Source organism: Micromys minutus, assembly GCF_963924665.1.
Source record: "Micromys minutus genome assembly, chromosome: 10".
Taxonomy (NCBI): Eukaryota; Metazoa; Chordata; class Mammalia; order Rodentia; family Muridae; genus Micromys; species Micromys minutus.
The window spans coordinates 25,202,737-25,222,536 of record NC_137979.1 but is presented as its reverse complement, the minus strand read 5'-3'; the positions used below and the strand labels follow the sequence as shown (position 1 = coordinate 25,222,536).

The following is a 19,800-nucleotide window of genomic DNA, read 5'->3' as shown; positions in this document are numbered from 1 at the left end:
CACCATATACAATCTAAGGGAGCAGTTAGGAAGAAAGGCCTGGTACTGACATACAGGACAAAGTGGAAAGGCATCATGGCACAAAGGTAGCTTTCCTGTTCTTAGATAGCAAGTTCCACAAGACGCCTCATGAGTAATAATGACAGAAAGCAAAATGAACAGGTAGGAAATGTCTGAAACGTTGTCCTGGCAGTTGCATGACTGGTCACCATTGTCCAGTCTCCCCCACTGCCCATTCTCCTGTGTCCACTCACTGGTCTACAGAAAGCTTCATTCAAGACATCCTTATCATGCACACGTCTCTGGACAGGGCAGTGTGATGTGGCTTTTTCTTGACAGTCGCTTGCCCCATTATCTTCTAGGACCACGCAGAAACATGGTCCCTCTCTTTTGGCAGATTGTGGGCAGGTCACCTCAGCCCTAGAAGGCTTTAATGGCCTCAGAGCAATGTGAGGAAGGGTATGGGGCTTTCAGGAAGATGTTGAATGGGGACAAATAATTTTTGAGATCCAAGGAATTTGGAAGATTTTTGTCCAACTGATTTAATGAGCTGAGTTTAGAGCAAGAGCAGGCTTTGTTCCAGTGTTATCTGTGGGTGTCTCAGTCTTCTTTCTACACCAATAACCCCACACATTCTGTTCTTTGTTTAATAAACTCCTGTCCGTTCCCAAGGAACCAATTCAGGTAATTTGCCCCTGAATTCTTCCCAATCTCTCTAGGAAAAATGTTATCTCACTCAGTTCATATGAGTAGAATACTCAGGCACACACGTGGTACAGACAAATATGCAGGAAAAATGGCAAATAGGTTTGAAATATTGTCTTTAATTTTAAGATTATATATGGTACCTGAAGGTCCTGGAAATCTACTTGGGGTTTCTAGAACTTAGGTTTCCTGTTCTCTCTCTCTCTCTCTCTCTTCAGCATTTCCACGGGTGCCTGACCTCCATGGCTCTGACCAACCTCACATATCAACCACAGTTCCAGCTCCTCGGCTTGATGGATGGCACAGACCCCCACCCGCTGCTGTTTCTGCTTTTCCTTAGCATTTACCTGCTCAATGCCCTGGGTAATCTGAGCATGGTGGTGCTGGTGAGGTCCGACGGGGCTCTGTGCTCCCCCATGTATTATTTCCTGGGTCACCTAAGCCTCGTGGATGTCTGCTTTACCACAGTCACTGTCCCCAGACTGCTGGCCACTTTGCTCCACCCTGGCCAGGCCATATCATTCCAGGCTTGCTTTGCGCAGATGTACTTCTTTGTAGCTCTGGGCATCACTGAGAGCTACCTCCTGGCAGCAATGTCCTATGACCGTGCGGTGGCTGTGTGCAGGCCGCTACACTATGGTGTAGTCATGACACCCTGGCGCTGCTTTGTTCTGGTGGCTGCATCCTGGGCTGTGTCCCATCTGCATTCTCTACTGCATACACTGCTCATCTCTGCTCTCTCCTACCCTCGCTCCGCCCCCGTGCGCCACTTCTTTTGTGACATGACCGTAATGCTGAGCTTGGCAACCTCTGACACATCAGCTGCTGAGACTGCTATCTTCTCAGAGGGCCTCACAGTGGTGCTGACCCCTCTGCTCCTTGTGTCCCTCTCCTATGCACGCATCCTTGTGGCAGTGCTTGGAATGCGGACCACAGGAGGCCGGCACCGTGTCTTCTCCACCTGTGGGGCCCACCTGGTGGTTGTGTCACTTTTCTTTGGCTCAGTCCTCTCTGTCTACTTCCGTCCATCCTCTGCCTACTCGGCTCGCTATGACCGCATGGCTAGTGTGGTCTATGCAGTAGTCACACCGACCTTGAACCCTTTTATCTACAGTCTTCGTAACAAAGAGGTCAAGGGCGCCTTCAAAAGGGGTTTCAGATGGAGAGCAGCACTCCAAGATGAGTAATGGAAGGTCCGAGTAACTGGCATGTCAGTAACAGTACTGACTCCAAATCAATATGGTCTCATTGATTCTCTCTTTCTCCAAAAATCAACATATTGTCTTTATTCCTCCTTCCTTCAAGTTGTTAGTTTTGCTCCTACACAGACTTAAGTATGACTTGTTTACAGAGGACTTTGGTCTGGAAGGGCACGTTTTCCCAATGTAGGGGACTGCCATGGCACTGGGGTGGAGAGGGTCATTAGGAGGCAGTGCACCTTATTGAATACAAGTGACAGGGGAGTGGGGATAGGAGCTGGGTGTGGGAAGGGTATAACATTTCAAATGTAAATGCAGAGAGTATCTAATAAAAAATTAAAAAAAGAATTAGATCCCAAGCAAATATGACCACGCATTATATAGTGATATGTAACACAAAGTTAAATGACAGTAAATCTGATGCCTTTGTATGTTGTCTGGATGTTCAAAATAGTCTAGTGTTGTTTGGAAATTCTAAGTTTTGGAAATTGAAAAAATAAAAAGAAGGCAGAGAAAGGTAAGGAGAAACTGACCTGGTTATCTCTGCAGTGAGAACGTGGGACACAGGTAACACCAACAGGTGAATGGAGAAGCTGGAGAAGGAGGCACACGGGAGTGCTTGTGCCTTAATGGCAGCCATAGCCATTCAGGTTCTTCCTGGAACACTTCTAGATAATCCAAATGTGATTTTAACTTAATGCTTTTCTTCATAGATTATATATCCTGCATATGCATTGTGAACATTCAAAGAGACAAAATTCCCCCTTGTCTACCCAAACCAACCTCCACTGCCAGCCCAGCTTCTCTGTATGCAATTTCACTATAAGTCACTCTACTAAGTTTGCGATGAGCATTCCCTTGTCCACACTTTAACAATGCAGAGTGTCTTATCACTTTTTCACTATTACAGGGTAGAATGGACGTTTAGTGATGAACTGTTTAAGACAAATGCTGTGCTAAGTACACCATGCACATGACTCTCATTAAGCAGGAGTCCACAAGGGATTCACATTGTATAACACAGGAAAAAGATGAATGGAAGGTAGAGGCTGTCCCAAGGTCAGAAGCTCAAGGAGTTCACTTCCTGTCTTGAAAAGTAGTCTACCCATCTTTCCTTTTTAAAAATTGAACAAAGATAAATGTACAGATTTTAAAAACACTTTTGCATAACAGTATATGAATACATTTTTGTCAGTATTTGATTTTTTTAAAAGTTTGATGGTATGCTTTAAAATCTTACTAGTTAAAATGAGCATAAAGTACATGTAAAACAAGATGTAACCTGGAAATAGTCAAAATTTTCTTGGTGTGTAAAGATTAAGCATAATGACTTTTCATTTTTTTTGGCCTTTGGTTTTCTTAAACTTCATATAGTCTGTGAGTTGTTTCTGGGGTGTTCAGAGCTTTCTGGAGTTAGTATCCAATTATCAGTGACTGCATATTATGTCGTTCTTTTGTGACTGGGTTACCTCACTCAGGATGATATTCTCTAGATGCATCTATTTTCTTAAGAATTTCCAAAGTCATTGTTTCTGATAGCTAACTAGTACTCCATTGTGTAAATATACCACAATTTTTGTATCCATTCATCTACTGAAGGATATCTGGGTTCTTTCCAGCTTCTGGCTATTATAAATAGGGCTGCTATAAACATTGTGGTGCATGTGTCTTTGTTGTATGTTGGAGCTTCTCTGGGGTATATGCCCAGAATTGGAATAACTGGGTCTTCAGGTAGTACTATGTCCAATTTTTGGAGGAAATGCCAGACTGATTTCCAGAGTGGTTGTACCAGTTTACAACCCCACCAACAGTTGAGAAGTGTTCCTCTTTCTGTGCATCCTCACCAGCATCTGCTGTCATCTGAATTTTTGATCTTAGCCATTCTGACTGGTGTGAGGTGGAATCTCAGGGTTGTTTTGATTTGCATTTCCCTGATGGCTAAGGATGTCAAGCCCTTCCTTAAATGCTTCTCAGTTATTCGATATTCCTCAATTGAGAACTTTTTATTTAGCTATGCACCTCATTTTAAATAAGGTTGTTTGATTCTCTGGTATCTAACTTTTTGAGTTCTTTGTATATCTTGGATATTAGGCCTCTATCAGATGTGGGGTTGTTAAATATATTTTCTCAATCTGTTGGCTGCTGTTTTGTTTTCTTGACAGTGTTCTTAGACTTACAGAAACTCATTAAGTCCCATTTGTCATTATTTGACCTTAGAGCACAAGGCATTGGTGTTCTATTCAGGAAATTTTCTCCTGTGCCTATGTGTTCTAAGGTTTTCCCTATTTTTTCTTCTAATAGTTTCAGTGTATCTGGTTTAATGTGGAGATCTTTGATCCACTTGCACTTAAGCTTTGTACAAAAAGATAAGAAAAGGGTCTATTTTCATTCTTTTGCATGCTGAGTGCCAGTTGGACCAACACCATTTGTTGAATAGGCTGTCCTTTTTCCATTTAATGTTTACAGCTCCTTTGTCAAAAATCAGGTTACCATATGTGTGAGGCCTCATTTCTGGATCTTCTATTCTATTACATTGATCCACGTGCCTATCTCTGTACAATTACCATGTAGTTTTTAATACAATTGCCTTGTAATATAGCTTGAGGTCAGGGATGGTGATTCCCGCAGATTTTTTTTTTTTTTTTTTTTTTTTGTTGAGGATGGATTTTGCTATTCTAGGTCTTTTGTTATTCCATATGAAATTGCACATTGCTCTTTCCAACTCTATAAAGAATTGGGTTGGAATTTTGATGGTAATTTCATTGATTCTGTAGATTGCTTTTGGTAAGATGGCCATTTTTACCATATTGATACTTCCAATTCATGAGCATGGGAGGTCTTTTCATTTTCTGAGATCTTGCTAGATTTTCTTCCTTAGAGATTTGAAGTTTCTGTCATACAGGTCCTTCACTTGCTTAGTTAAGAGTCACACAAAAATGTATTTCAAATTGTTTGTGACTATTGTGAAGGGTATTTTTTCCCTAATTTTTTCTCTGCATGTTTGTTCTTAAAGTAGAGGAAGGCTACTGATTTGTTTGAGTTAATTTTATATCCAGCCACTTTGCTGAACTTGTTTATCAGCTGTAGGATTTCTCTGGTTGAATTTTTGGGGATACTTAAGTACACTATCATGTTATTTGCAAATAGTGATGTTTTTACTTCTTCCTTTCCAGTTTGTATCCCTTTGATTTCCTTTAGCTGTCTAATTTCTCTGGCTAGGATTTTCCTTCCCATGTTGAATAGGTAAAGGTAGAGTGGGCAGCCTTGTCTAGTCCCTGATTTTAGTGGGATTCCTTCAAGTTTCTCACTGTTAAGTTTGATGTTGGCTATTGGTTTGCTCTATATTGCTTTTATTATGTTTAGGTATGGGCCTTTGATTCCAGTTCTTTCCAAAAACTTTTAACATGAAGGGGTGTTGAATTTTGTCAAATGCTTTCTCACCATCTAGTGGTCTTGTTGTCAGTGATTGGTTCCTGTCTCTTCTGTGTACATTGCCTGTGTCCCTGGATCTCTGCTGTTCCTGGTGGAAGATGGCTGAGCATTTGGTCCGGATGCACGGGCCCTCTGGGTGGAAACGTGTCCCTTCAGCAGAGTTCCTGGTCCTCTGAACCAATTGGTGTGTAGGGGGGTGCTTTCCCTGTGCTCGGCCCAGACCTCTCTGTGCCCCAGTTATTCCCAGCACAGTTTCACCAGGCTTGTATTCCTGGATCTCCTCTACCCACCTTCCTACCTTACTACTTTTAACTGCTAATGTAAAAAGTGCTTAAACACATTTCTATTTACATTTATTTGCTTTTTCTATTATTATTATTGTTATTATTACTTTATTCTTTCTTTTGTGTTAGGTATATATTTATGTTTATTATCCTATTAATTATATCTAATATGCTAGTTCAGGGTATGTGCACCACACACCTTGGTGGAATCCCGATTTTCTCTAAACATCCTACTTTTTCACTTTTAATTTTTAATGATGCCTCTCTTCTTACTCATCTGGCTTGTTTTCACTCAGGATTCTTAGTGATGCTATTCTGTTTTGTGTGGTTTTACTTGCCAAAGCTTATCTTCTGTGTTAACTATCCCCAAAGAGTAGACATTTAGTTTTACCAATATTGACTCTATAGTTTTTATTGACATTCTACTCCATTGATGCTTTTCACTTCTGCATTTACCAATTTCTACATCTTACTTTTAGTCAACTTTGTTTTTCTTTGCTAGATTTTTTTAAGGCTTATGTATCATCTTGAGTTTTGGAAAGGGTGTGTCATAATTATTGTTGATGGGATTTGACATTTCTTCTGTTACTATGAACAATCTATATTTGTCCTTGGAGGATGGGGTTGATGACCCTTTCAGATTTCAAGGGTCCTGTCGATCTATCTAATGTACTCAGCTGTGTCTTGCATTTGGCTTTGGGTTCCAGCTTTAACTGTTTCCACAGAGTCTGATCTCTTGTCACTACAGCTTCTGGAAACTCAGGCTCTTGACTGCTATGACTGGGCTCTTTACTGCTATGACTGTATGGGCTCCACCAGTGCATGTAAGATTATTTTTTATATCTTCATGACTTAGAGTGGTCAAAAGCATTAGCATTTGTAAATGGAGTACTTTAGACACTTTTTCTAACTCATTGCTCCCAAGATATGGCTTTTGTAAAAACCTTCCTATGCTCAAGGAACCACTGGGCACATAGAGTGAGTTTGCCATTCCCTTTAAATACTTGAAGCTATCGAGAAGATTCTATTATTCTTTCATCCTTGAGCTAGAGCACAAGAACACACTCCTATACTCACATATAAATTTTTCCTAGAGACACTAGTATTGCACATTTTTTAAAGTTACGTGGAATGCGTTTGGAGCCCAGAGGACAACATGTAGGATTTGATTTCCTTTGTTTACTATCTGGTTCCTCCAGACAGAACTCAGGCCATCAGGCTTGTCCAAGGCATCTCTGCCACTAAACCATTTTATCAAGCTAGTCACTATACCAGGCAGCCTATGGTTACATTGTTTTCAAAGTAATATTCCATGTAGTTAGAGAACAGTGTCCACCCTTATCAGTATTTATGTTAGTTTTCATAGTGTATCTCCAGTAGCTAGAATATTTAGTTGAAAATTCTTCTTAGAAACTAGAAAACTTGCTAACATGGGTGGCTGCACAATTGCCATACAAAGAAGTAACTTTTAAAGCAAAAAATTGTTTAAACAAAAAAAGAGCTGTCATCTACTCTAAAATTATTAAAAATATTTAGAAGAGTAAAAGTAGAAATTAGTGTATAATTATTAAATGAAGTAATATATGGAATTTAATTGAAAAAATTCAAATATGTAGAAATATATTCTATATCCTCTTCTGTAGAAATAACTAACTTTGTTTAATAAATATATAATTTCATATAACTACTGCATAGTAATATGATTACAATGCAATTTCTAAACAGTTTGTTATACAATGTAATATATTAGACTATAAGCATATTTGAAAGAATTCTATCTCAAAATTTTTTTGAAAGAGAACATATTTTTAATTTTATGAAATACCACCTATATTTAGGTGTGCCTTTTTCTTATCTGAAGCATTTTTATTCTTTGCCAGTTTGTCAAATTCAAATAAAATTATATCATTTTCTTTCTCTCTTCTTCTTCTTCTTCCATTCCCTTTCATTTCCTGTTCTCACTGCTTCTCAAATTCATAGCCTCTTTTTATGTAATTATTATTGTTACATACATATGCTTATGAATATATAAATATTCCATAAATTAGTCCTGTTTGTGTGTATATTATTTGAGGGGTGACCACTTAGTATTAAATGACCCATTAGAGAGTACTTCCCTAGCAAAGACTAATTAATTTCCACACAGGCATTTCATTTTACTTATTTTTATTGAAAATAGAATTTTTATACAATTATTCTTGTCAGGGTTCCCCTTCCCCTAGTTTCTCCAGGATACTTTCCACTCATTCAGACCCATACCCTAGCTTTTTGATTAATCATTTTATTTGTTTGCATTTCAAATTTTGTCCTATTTTCCAGTCTCCCCTCCATGAACCCCACATCTCTCCCTCCTCTTTTTTTCCTCTAAGAGGGGCCTCCTCCATCCACCCACTCTTGCCTCACCCTCCCCTTCTCTGGGGCATCAAGTCTCCACAGGACCAAATGCCTCCTGTAGTGGTGAATTTTGGCTGCACAGCGTTGAACTCCCAGCAAGTTGAAGACACTCACCCACCTAGAAGCTCTCTCAGATCCCCAGATGGAAAACTCATTAGCTCATTTTAAACTGCCTTATTGTCTCTGTGACTGCGCTCTTCTAAGACTTCTGTGTCTATCATGATAATACCTTTATCCCTAGCTCAACACCTCTAAGTCTGCCCTCAACTGACCCCTGGGACTTTCTATTGGTTCCTAAAGTTCCCCAACCCCCCACTGATACTTATTGCTATTTGTTCTCATGACCCTCTGGACTTCTTTCCTTTTCTCGTACCTGGTCTTGATCTCTCTTTTTTCCTCCTCCCTCCATATCTCTTCCACTCAAGTTCCTCCCTCTTGTAATTATTTTGTCCCCTCTTGTAAGTGGGGTTGAAGCATCCACACTTTGGCCTTCCTTCTCATTAAGCTTCATATGATTTTTGAGTTGTATGGTGAGCGTTCTGAGCTTTTGGGCTAATATCTACTTATAAGTGAGTACATGCCATGCATGTCCTTTTGGGTCTTGGCTTCCTCACTCAGGATGATATTTTCTAGGTCCATCTATTTTCATACAAAGTTCATGAAGTTGTCATTTTTAATAGCTGAGTAGTATTCTATTGTATAAGTGTACCACATTTTCTGGGTTGTTTCCAGCTTCTGGCTATTATAAATAAGGCTGTTATGAACATAGTGGAGCATGTGTCCTTATATATTGGAGCATCTTTTGTATATATGCCCAGGAGTGGAATAGCTATATAGAGCTAAATAGATAGAGATTTTTCTAATTTTCTGAGCAATCACCATCTTGATTTCCACAGTGGTTGCACCACCTTGCACTCCCACCAACAATGAAGGAGTGTTCCTCTTTCTCCATATCCTTGCAAACATGTGCTGTCACCTGAGGTTTTGATCTTAGCCATTGTGATTGGTATAAGGTGGATTCCCAGGGTCATTTTGATTTACATTTACCTGATGATTTAAAGAAGTTCAACATTTCTTTTGGTACTTCTCAACCATTTGAGATGCCTTAGTTGAGAATACTTTGTTTAGCTTTGTGCCCCCTATTTAGTTTCTTGGAGTCTAACTTCTTGAGTTCTTTTTATATTTTGGATATTAGCCCTCTATGGGATATAGGGTTGGTAAGGAACTTTTCTCAGTCTGTAGGTTGCTGATTTGTCCTATTTATAGTGTCCTTTGCCTTACAAAAGTTTTTAAGTTTCATGAGGTCCTATTTGTCAATTGTTGATCTTAGAGCCTGAGACATTGGGGTTCTTTTAAGAAAAATTTCCCCTGTGCTGAAGTATTCAAAGCTCTTTTCAACTTTATTTTCTGTTATATTCCTCATGTCTGGCTTTATGTGGAGATCCTTGAGCCACTGGGACTTGAGCTTCGTACAAGGAGATAAAAATGGATCAATTTGCATCCTTGTACATGCATACCACCAGTTAGAGTAGCACCATTTGTTGAAAATGCTGATTTTCCCCCTCTGTATAGTTTTGATTCTTTGTTAAGAATCAAGTGTCCATAGGTGTGTGGATTTACTTCTGGGTCTTCAATTCTATTCCATTGATCTACCTGTCTCTTTCTGTATTGATACCATGCAATTTAAAAATCACAATTGTTCTGTAGTTCAGCTTGAGTTCAGGGATGGTGATTCTCCAGAAGTTGTTTTATTGTTGAGAATTGTTTTTACTAACCTGTTTTTGTTGTTGTTATTACAGATGAAGTTCAAAATTACTATTTCTATTTCTTTCTATAATTTTGATGGGAATTGTGTTGAGACTGTAGATTGGTTTTATTAAGATGGCCATTTTTACTATATTAATTCTACCAATCCATGAACATTGGAGAACTTTCCATCTTTTGAGGTCTTCTTTGATTTTTTTCTTCAGGGTCTTGAAGGTCTTATCATAAAGATCTTTCATTTTCTTTATTAGAGTTACTCAAAGATATTTTATATAATTAAGACTATTGTGAATGGTGTTGTTTTAAAATTTCTTTTAATTCCATTTATTCTTTGTGTAGAAGAAGGATGCTGATTTGTTAGAGTTAATTTTATATCAGTACACTTTTCTGAAGTTATTTATTAGGTATAGGAGTTCTCCGATTGAATTTTTGGGGTTGCTTATGTATACTGTCATGTCAACTGCAAACAGTGATACCTTGACTTCTTCCTTTTCAATTTATATCCATTGATCTCCTTTTGTTGTTTAATTATTCTACATAGAAATTCAGTATCATATTTAATAAATAGTAAGAGAGTGGACACCTTTTACTTGTCCTTGATGTTAGTGGAATTGCTTCAAATTTTTCCCTATTTAATTTGATGTTGGCTGTTGGTTTGGTGTACATTGCTTTTATTGTGTATAATTATGTGCCTTGAATTCTTGATCTTTCAAAGGCTTTTAACATGAAGGGGTGCTGTATTTTGCTGAAGAATTTTTCAGCACCTAATGAAACAATCATGTGATTTTTTCCTTTGAATTTGTTTATATAGTGGATTGCATTGATGAATTTTCATATATTAAACCATGCTTGCATCCCTGCTATTAATCCTACTTGATTGTGGTCATTGATGGTTTTGATGTGTTCTTGGTTTCAGTGTGCAAGTATTTTATTGAGTTTATTTGCATTGATATTCATAAGTGAAATTGGTCTGAAGTTCTTTTGTTGGGTCTTTGTTTGGCTTGGGTATCAACAAAACTGTGGCTTCATAAAGTGAATTAGGTTTGTATTGTATCTGTTTCTATTTTGTTAAATAGTTTGAGAAGTATTGATGATAGGTCTTCTTTGATGGTCTGATAGAATTCTGCACTAAAATCATCTGGCCCTTAGATTTTGTTTTGTTCTGTTTTTCTGTTTATTTTTTTTCATCTTACAACTTTATTTTAAAAAAGTGGGATACATGTACAGATTTTAAAAGGCATTTTGGCATAACAATATATGAATATATTTTTGTCAGTACTTAATTCTTTTAGAGGTTTGATAGCATGTATTGAAATCCTACTAGTCACCATAAGCATAAAGTACATGTAGGACAGAGCGTAACATGGAAACAGTCAGTTTTCTTGGTGTGTATAAATTAAGCATAATGATCTTTGAATACCAAAAATTGCCACGAGGCTATATTCTTTGATCTTGGATTAGTAATAATTTAAGATCCAGGTACACTCCACTCTGAAAATAAATAGATTTATTTATTTTCCTAAGAAGGACTGAGGCTTTCATTTTTTGGCCTTTGATTTTCTTGAGGTCATATGGCCTGTTAATTGATTCTGAAGTGTTCAGAGCTTTCTGGGGTTAGTATCCAATTGTCAGTGACTACATATTATGTCTGTTCTTTTGTGACTGGGTTGCCTCACTTTTGCTTTCTGTTTTGGTTGAGAGACTTTTGATGTCTGCTTCTATTTCTTTAGGGTTATGGAACTGTTTAGATAATTTTTCTGGTCCAGATTTAACTTTGGTATCTTGTATCTGTTTAGAAAATCATCCATTTAATCTAGAGTTTTCAGTTTTTTTGAAAGATCTGATGGTTTTCCGAATTTCCTCAGTTTTGGTTATGTCTCCCTTTCCCTTTTTGATTTTGTTGATATGGATACAATCCCTGTGCCCTTTAGTTAGTTTGGCTAAAAGATTGACTTATATCTATTGAGGCTTGTCTTGTGTTTGATTATATTGAGTCCATTGCTATTGAGAGATATTAAAGATGAATGATCATTGGTTTCTTTCATTTTATTGTAATGGTGGTATTATGTTTGTGTGGTTCTCTTCTGTGGGAGTTTATTGTGAGATGATTAATTTTTTGTTTTTTTCATGGTTGTAGCTTCCCTCTTTTTGTTGGAGTTTTCCTTTTATTATCCTCTGTATGGCTAGAATAGTCAAAAGATACTGTTTAAATTTGATTTTGTCCTGGAATATCTTGGTTTCTCCATCTATGATGATTGAGAGTTTTGATGGGTATAGTAGTTTAGGCTGATATTTGTGTTTTTTATGGTTTGTATGACATCTGTCCAAAAGGTCTTCTGACATTTATACTCTCTGTTGAGAAGTCTGGTATAATTCTGATAAATTTTCCTTTATGTGTTATTTGGCCTTTTCCCTGAACACTTTTAATATTCTTTCTTTGTTGTGTGCATTTGGTGTTTTGATTACTATGTGATGGGTAGAATCTATTTTGGTGTTCTGTAGGCTTCTTGTATGTTTATGGACATCTCTTTCTTTAGGTTATGGAGGCTTTCTTCTGTGATTTTATTGAAGACGTTCACTGGCCTTTTGAGTTGGGAATCTGCTCTTTCTTCTATTCCTATTATTCTTAGGTTTGGTCTTTTTACTGTGTCTTGAATTTCCTGGATGTTTTGGGTTAGGAGATATTTGCACTTTGTATTTTCTTGGACTGTTGTGTTAATATCTTCTGTAGTATTTCCTGCATATGAGACTCTCTCTTATATCTCTTATATTCTGTTGATGATTTTTGTATCTGGAAATCTTGATCTCTTTCCTAGGTTTTCCATATCTATGATATTTTTTGTTTCTGTTTCCATTTTTAGACCTTGGATTGTTTTGATCAATTCATTCACATAGTTGATTGTGTTTTTCTGTATTTCTTTAAGGGATTTATGTGTTTCCTCTTTAAGAGCTTCTACCTGTTTACCTATGTTCTCCTGGAGTTTTTAAGGGAGTTACTTATGCCCAGTTGAAGGCCCTCTATTATCTTCATGAGTTGGGATTTTAGGTTGGAATCTTGCTTTACATATGTGTTAGGGTATACAGAGCTTGCTATGGTAGGAAAGCTGGGTTCTGATTGTGCCAAATGGCATTCATTTCTGTTGCATATGCTCTTGTGTTTGCCTCTTGACATCTGGTTGTCTTATCTGTTAACTGGCCTTGCTGTCCCTGACTGGATCTTGTCCCTCCTATGAACCTGTGAGTCTAGTTGTGTCAAATCACCAGGGAGTCTATCTGTCCCTGGGTGTGGGAGGGGGTCTGGAGTGCCAGCTCTGCCCCCTGGCCAAGTTGTGGGCCGGAAAGAAGTTGCCCACACCCTATCTTTTTTTCTTATTAGAAATTCAACTGGCATCTAAAAATAAAATAAAATGAAATAAAATTTAGAATAGGACAAAACAAAAAAAAGTGCCAAGAAAAAGCACATTAACAACTAACAGACTCAGAGATACACACATTTGCACACAGAGAAATTTTATACAACCACAGATTTAAAAACAATGATATATAATAAGTAAGAGACCTGTGAAGTAGAACAAACAAAAACACCCCCAGAAATAATCCCCTTTGAGTATATTCTGCTGGTTATGCACTCCTGGGACTGCAACCTAATTTTAACTTGTACAGATATTTTATATGTATGTCTACCAAAGTGTATCTTATGTGCTTAGGCAGAAATATGATGGCATCTGGAAATGCTAGAATGAAGAAAAAAATTGAATATAAACAGCATAATTCAAAGTTAGTATATTGAAGTATCAACGACAGTGACATCTGATTCATTGATGATGGAGAGAAAAGAAAGAGGATAATTATTCCTAAACCAGATTTAAAGTGGATCAGAAATAGAGCTTTAGAGATCAAGATTGCATAGTGTGAAAATGATGCTAATATTTTAATGAAAACTCCTTTGCAAGGACTAATGCAAAAAAAAATGATCCAGGAAACCTTTTCTACTCCAAATTTAAAATCTTTAGCAAGATAAAAGTAGACAAATGGTCAGCAGAGGAAAGGCCATCAATCAAATCAAGTGGCAACATCCCTAACAGAAAAATGAAAAGAAAGCAACTTAAGACAAAGATGTTGCCCAAATAACACATGAAAAAAATGGTTGACAAATTAAAAGTTGACTTCACCAGTACACACAGTGGTTTAGCTTAAAAACAGTAAAATCTCACATTTTAGCTATCACAGCAATAAACATCTAAGAGCACATTTCCAATACTAGGGACACTAAAGAGGCAGTCACATCCTCTTTTTCTTTGGAGAGCTTAGAGTAGAAGAATGTCTTCGGCAATTTGGCAGTTTCTACCCAATTATAAAATGTTAATATTTTCTGAATGAATGTACTTAGTTCTGAGAGTGTTTCCATAAGAAAATAGGACAATGCTACAAAATATTGGGATTAAGACATAGAATTGAAACAGTATTTTGTAAATCAAGGATAAACTAAAAAACAACCCAAAAGTCCACCAAAAGTATGTTGCTGAAATACATTTTTCTGAAAGTGTCACGAGTCCTGTCAGATGTGGTGACAGTACATACTCATAGTCATAGCACAAAAAAGATGGAGAAACAAGGATCACTGTAAATTCAAGGTCATCATGAGCAATACAGAGAGACCTTGCATCAAAACAAAACAAAAACAAAAAGCATTACACATCCCTATGTGAAATTCCAAGTTCACAATGCATTTTAGGTAAAAGAAATTAAACAAGTCTTTAGTTCCAATTACTTATTATATATAATTCTAGGCTGTGTATAGGCAATATATAGAATAACAACTGTTAACTGCTTTGATAGAGAAGGAAACAGAACTGACAGAGACCTTCACTTTTTGCCACCTAGATACCTTCAAGCAGGTATGCCCTATTTTAGTAGTCAATGCATTTTTGGATAAGTGAAGAGTGTCAACATAGGCATTACTAGGAAGATTTCCTTTAAAGGTAATGTTTAAGGCATGTTTTAGGAAATATGAAAATGCACTCAAGAAATAATCTAGAATAAATATGGAAAGCAATGTTTAAGGCTTTGTTCATTTTAGGTCACCTATCTTCAAGACATGTATACTTTTTTTGGAAAATAAAGAGAGCACATTATTTCAACATATAAGGGAGGAAAAACTTAACTAGGATTAACAAATAAATTCTAGACCTATCACGATTTATATTTCCTTAGAATATACTATGTGCCACAGCTTTACTATCTATAAATTAAGCAACCTATAATAGGACTGGATAGCTTGTTCTAGATTACAAAACCTTAATTCAAAAAAGGAATTAACACCTAATATGTAAACATAATAGAAGTAGATAACCATTAGCAGACAAATTATTGTTGATATGAAATCCAAAAGAAATGATAGTTTTGGTATGTGGCCATTAAATAATCTTATAATCAACACATTAAAAAAGCTATGAAGTAATCTGAAACAAGAAAAATGACTCCACAGAACAAATGCATTGTTCAGGGCATGTATATATTAAATATATATTAAATTAGAAATACTCCTCAAGTATAATGCTAAATTTAAGAACCGTGAGAAATTCTAACTACTGAAACTTGAAGAAAGCCTCTGCGTACTATTTGAAATTGGACCTACTATTTGAGAACATATTTTAATATTTAGAATCACTGTCCCAGAGAAAGCTTAGCCATCCACTTTGAAAACACCCTTTTAAAAGCTCCCTTTATATCCTGATTCCTGAAGCTGTAGATAAAGGGGTTGAGCATAGGGGTCACCACTGTGTACATCACAGCCATGGCAGTCTCCTTAATGGTCGAGTTATTAGCTGATGGACATAAGTAGAGACCAACAATTGTGCCATAAAAAAGAGACACCACAGAGAGGTGGGAACTACAGGTGGAGAAGGCCTTGCGGATGCTTCTAGAAGAGGGGACCTTGAGGATGGAGAACAGTATTTGTGCATAGGATGAAAATATCAGCAGGAATGGGACAATAATGACAAGTGCTCCCAAGATAAATATCATCAACTTATTGATCTGAATGTCAGAGCAGGCTAACTTAAGAAGAGCTGACATGTCACAGAAAAAGTGCGGGATCACATGGTTAGCACAGAATGAGACCCGAGCCATGAGCATAGTGTGTGACAAAGAGATGACTATGGTCAGTAACCAAGATAGTGCCACCAGGCAGAGACACAGCTTCGGGCTCATGATGCTAGTATAGTGCAGGGGGAAGCAAATGGCCACATAACGATCATAGGCCATGGCCACAAGGAGGAAGCTCTCAAGATCTGCAAAGAGCAGAAAAAAGTACATTTGTGCCAGGCAGCCTGCATAGGAGATGGATGGAACTTGCTTTTGCATGTTCTGCAGCAATTTCGGAATGGTCACTGAGGAAAAGCAGAGGTCAGAGAAGGACAAGTTACTGAGAAACAAGTACATGGGTGTGTGGAGATGGGAGTCCAGGTGAATGAGGATGATGATGATGAGGTTCCCCAGGGCAGTGGTGAGGTACATGGCCAGGAACAGGGCATAGAACAGGTCTCGATGGTGTGGTTCAACAGGCAAGCCTAGAAGGAGGAACTCTGGCACAAACGTTTGATTTCCTGTTTCCATGTTGACTTCTTCACCTTTTCAGATTTAAGAACGGTTGTACAAATATACAAACATACACAAAGCCAATGCTTTAGGAAGGCATTTTCAAATCTAAATTTAACACTTGTGAATAATTAAAAGATTACTTCATTATTTTGCATTTTAAAGGTGTGTAATAAATAGTTACATAAAGCAAAGAAGCAAGGGCATAGGTTAAATTCAGAAATGCTGAATTCTTTAGGAATATTCTTCTGAAAGTACACTTGTTATCCCAGCCATTTGGAAAGCTAAAGCTGGAGGATCTGAAGTCCAAGGCCTGCCTGGGCCATGTAACAAGCTTGAGGCCAGCTTGGCAACTTAATGAGACACATCTCAATCTAAAATTAAAAAGTACTGGGCTTAGAATTTCTACTGCTGTGATAAAACATCATGACAAAAAGCAACTTTGGGAGGAAAAGATTTGTTTTGTTTACACTTCTGCCTCACAGTCTATCAACAGAGGAAATCAGTCCAGAAATTTAAGCAGCCAGTTACTGATGCAGAAGCCATGGAGGGATGATGCATACTGAAGTTCTCCATCTGCTTTCTTGTAGTAGCTAGGATCATCACCCACAATGAGCCATTGCCTTCTGCATCAAACATTACTTTAAAAACAAGTTCCACAGGCTTGCCTAGAAACCAGTTTGGTAGAGGCATCTCCTCAATTGGGGTTCCTTCTTTCCAAAGAACTCTAGATGATGTCAAGTTGTCATGCAACTAGTCAGCACAAGCTGTGGGTGTAGTTTAGTAGTAGAGTACTTTGTTAGTATGTATAATACACAATGTTCAATCCTTAGCATTGGATTAAAAAAGTTTTATAAGTGTGCCATGAGTGGAAATGGATGAATAAAAAATACAAATGAATAAAAAACAACACACTAGTCAGAAAATTATTAACCATTTTAATTTCTCTGGAATGATGTCACAGGGAAAGTGCTGGTGAAAATGCTGACAATGGTTTTGTTAATAAGTCAGCAGCAACAATTACCTGAGCTTGTTCTTTCCCTGTATCAGGATATTCACATGGAACACATGGGCTTCTTTACTTTTCGTAAAAACCTTATGAGATGGGTACTATAACTTTTATTTTTAAGAGAAATAGCCAAGAATTTATGTTTATTTATTAATTCATCCAGGGTCATAGACCTTTTAAGCAACAGCCCTGGGTGTTAAGTCCAGATAGTCTCACTTCAGAGCCTTGTTTTTATCTAGGAGAATGTCTGGGAATGACTACACATTCAGATTTGGTTGTACTATCTGAAGAAAACCACAGCAGTGGAAAAAGACAAAGTGAGTTGTTTTTCTTCTTTACCAATATCTGACAGCTAAGGGAAGCTGCAAAAGGGATATCCAGCAACACTGCCAATTCCAGTTGTTCAGAGAACAAAGCAAGCAAAGCAATGGACCAGTTTGGTAGAAAAGCACAAAAGAACTAGAAACCATGGAGTAGACAGTAGAAATAAACCAATTCAGGGGTCAAGGAACTGATAGTAGTCCCTAAGTTGACTGAATATTTGAACACGTAGAGAATGACCATGAGAAACTAACTCCTAATGGTGAGTCTTTCATCTCTCCCTATTATTTCCCTCCATTGAGTAATCTCTGTACTCATCATTTCAGGATGCAGAAAGGAGAGACAAACAGAAACCATAGTTTTCTTAGATTTGTTTTCCAAATCCTGAAACACAGAATTATTTAAAAAAAATACTGGCATCTCCAAACAGTAATGAGAAATCAAAACAATATGCAATAACAACCTCCTGGAAAAAGAGGAGAAAAATATCGTCTCCAGGGAATTCAAGAACAACTCCCTGATATGAGAGGCAGAGTATCAAGTCAATGACCTGTGTGTGGGTTCCTCTAAAGAGGACAATGCCATTAGCAGACATGAAGATAAGACACAACTTGAATATATGGGAGCATAATGCCTTTCAAAATTACCACATTTCATAAGGCCAAAATACGACAAATGTAATGAGTTGTCTTCCATAAAGAGAAAAAAAGCATGATACTAATGTGTATTGGAGAAGCAAGAAGGCAGTAAATGTTGCATGTATGAATCCTGTTGTGCCATGCTCCAGGTAGCCGATGGGCAGCACTCACTTTTTTCCCCAAACAATTAGAGATAAGCTGAAGAGAAAATTATCTCTAATAAAAGTTTTTAGGTTACCAGGCACGGTGGAGCATGTCTTTAATTCCAGTACTTTAATCCCAGAGGAGGGCAGATCTCTGTGGGTCCAGGGCCAGACTGGTCTACAAAGAAAATTCTAGGACAGCCAGGACAGTTTCATAGAGAATCCTTGTCTCAAACAAAATAAAACAAGTTCTTAGATCAACAGTAAGTGTATGAAAATATTGTTAGCATTATTATTCCTCAGGGAAATAAATAAATAAATTGAAATCACTGGAAGGTAGTACTAATCTCACCATAAAAGCAGGAAAAAAAACAGGTTAGAAATAGTAAATGTTAGCAATATGTAAAGCCACACTTTCATACCAGTAGCATTTTATTTTTATGTGGCTAGAGAGATGGCTCAGTGATTAAGATTGACCACTGGTTATTTTTCCAGGCAATCCCAGATCGTTTTCCAGCACCCACATTGGTGGCTCACAACCACCTATAACTTCACATCCAGGGCATCTTGGCTTCTGGCTTTTGTGGATACTATATAAATGTGGTGTATAGACTCACATGGAGGCAAAATACCCATATACATGAGGATTAACTAAAAATTTAAATGTTTATTGCTTTATAATTATGCACATATATAAAATTTAAGGCAAGAATCTGAAATAGCAAACATACAAAAATTAATTAAAAATTTAAATATACATTGCTTTATAATCTTATTTATTATGTTATTCATAGTGAGGATAAGAAATAATAAAAACACTTTGTTACCTGTAATTCTTAAAATCCAGCATCCACCCACTTCTACACTTGCCTGGTTCAGAACCCGATTGAGATAAGTTGGCAACTGAACACTCTGTGTTAAAGAAAAGGGGATTTGAACAAGAAACTTTTAGTCACAAGTCCTGTAACTCAAAGGTATAAAAATTATTTCTTCGAGGAGGCTCAGGACAGTGATGACCTGGTAAATTTCAGTAGCTGATCAGTTCTAGCTAACTCACAGCATCCTTATGTTGGGTATCTCAGGCATCACCCATGGCATTTTTTTTTTAAATTTTTTTTAAATGACTTTATTTTACAAAACAAAGATAAATGTACAGATTTTAAACATTTTTTGCTTAAAATTATACATTTTTGTCAGTATTGTTTTTTCAGACATTGAAATAATTTTTACATAAAACAATGTGAATATATATTTTTAGTCAGTACTTGATTTTTTTCAAGGGCTTGACAGTATGCATTGAAAACCTAATAG

General features: G+C 37.1%; 2 protein-coding genes across 2 annotated transcripts; one reads left to right on the top strand and one right to left on the bottom strand.

Moving 5' to 3' along the window:
• Nucleotides 1–947: 947 nt before the first annotated feature.
• On the top strand, nucleotides 948–1,892 carry OR1R1 (olfactory receptor family 1 subfamily R member 1; the record flags this gene model as incomplete). The annotated part of the gene is made up of 1 exon (XM_080923923.1): nucleotides 948–1,892. One exon carries the CDS (start codon nucleotides 948–950, stop codon nucleotides 1,890–1,892), a length of 945 nt encoding a protein of 314 aa, XP_080780049.1.
• A 13,553-nt stretch (nucleotides 1,893–15,445) lies between these two features.
• LOC308426156 (olfactory receptor-like protein DTMT) lies at nucleotides 15,446–16,396 on the bottom strand (the record flags this gene model as incomplete). Its single annotated transcript, XM_080923914.1, has 1 exon — nucleotides 15,446–16,396. The coding sequence occupies one exon, from the start codon at nucleotides 16,394–16,396 to the stop codon at nucleotides 15,446–15,448; it is 951 nt and encodes a 316-aa protein (XP_080780040.1).
• Between the last annotated feature and the right edge of the window lie 3,404 nt (nucleotides 16,397–19,800).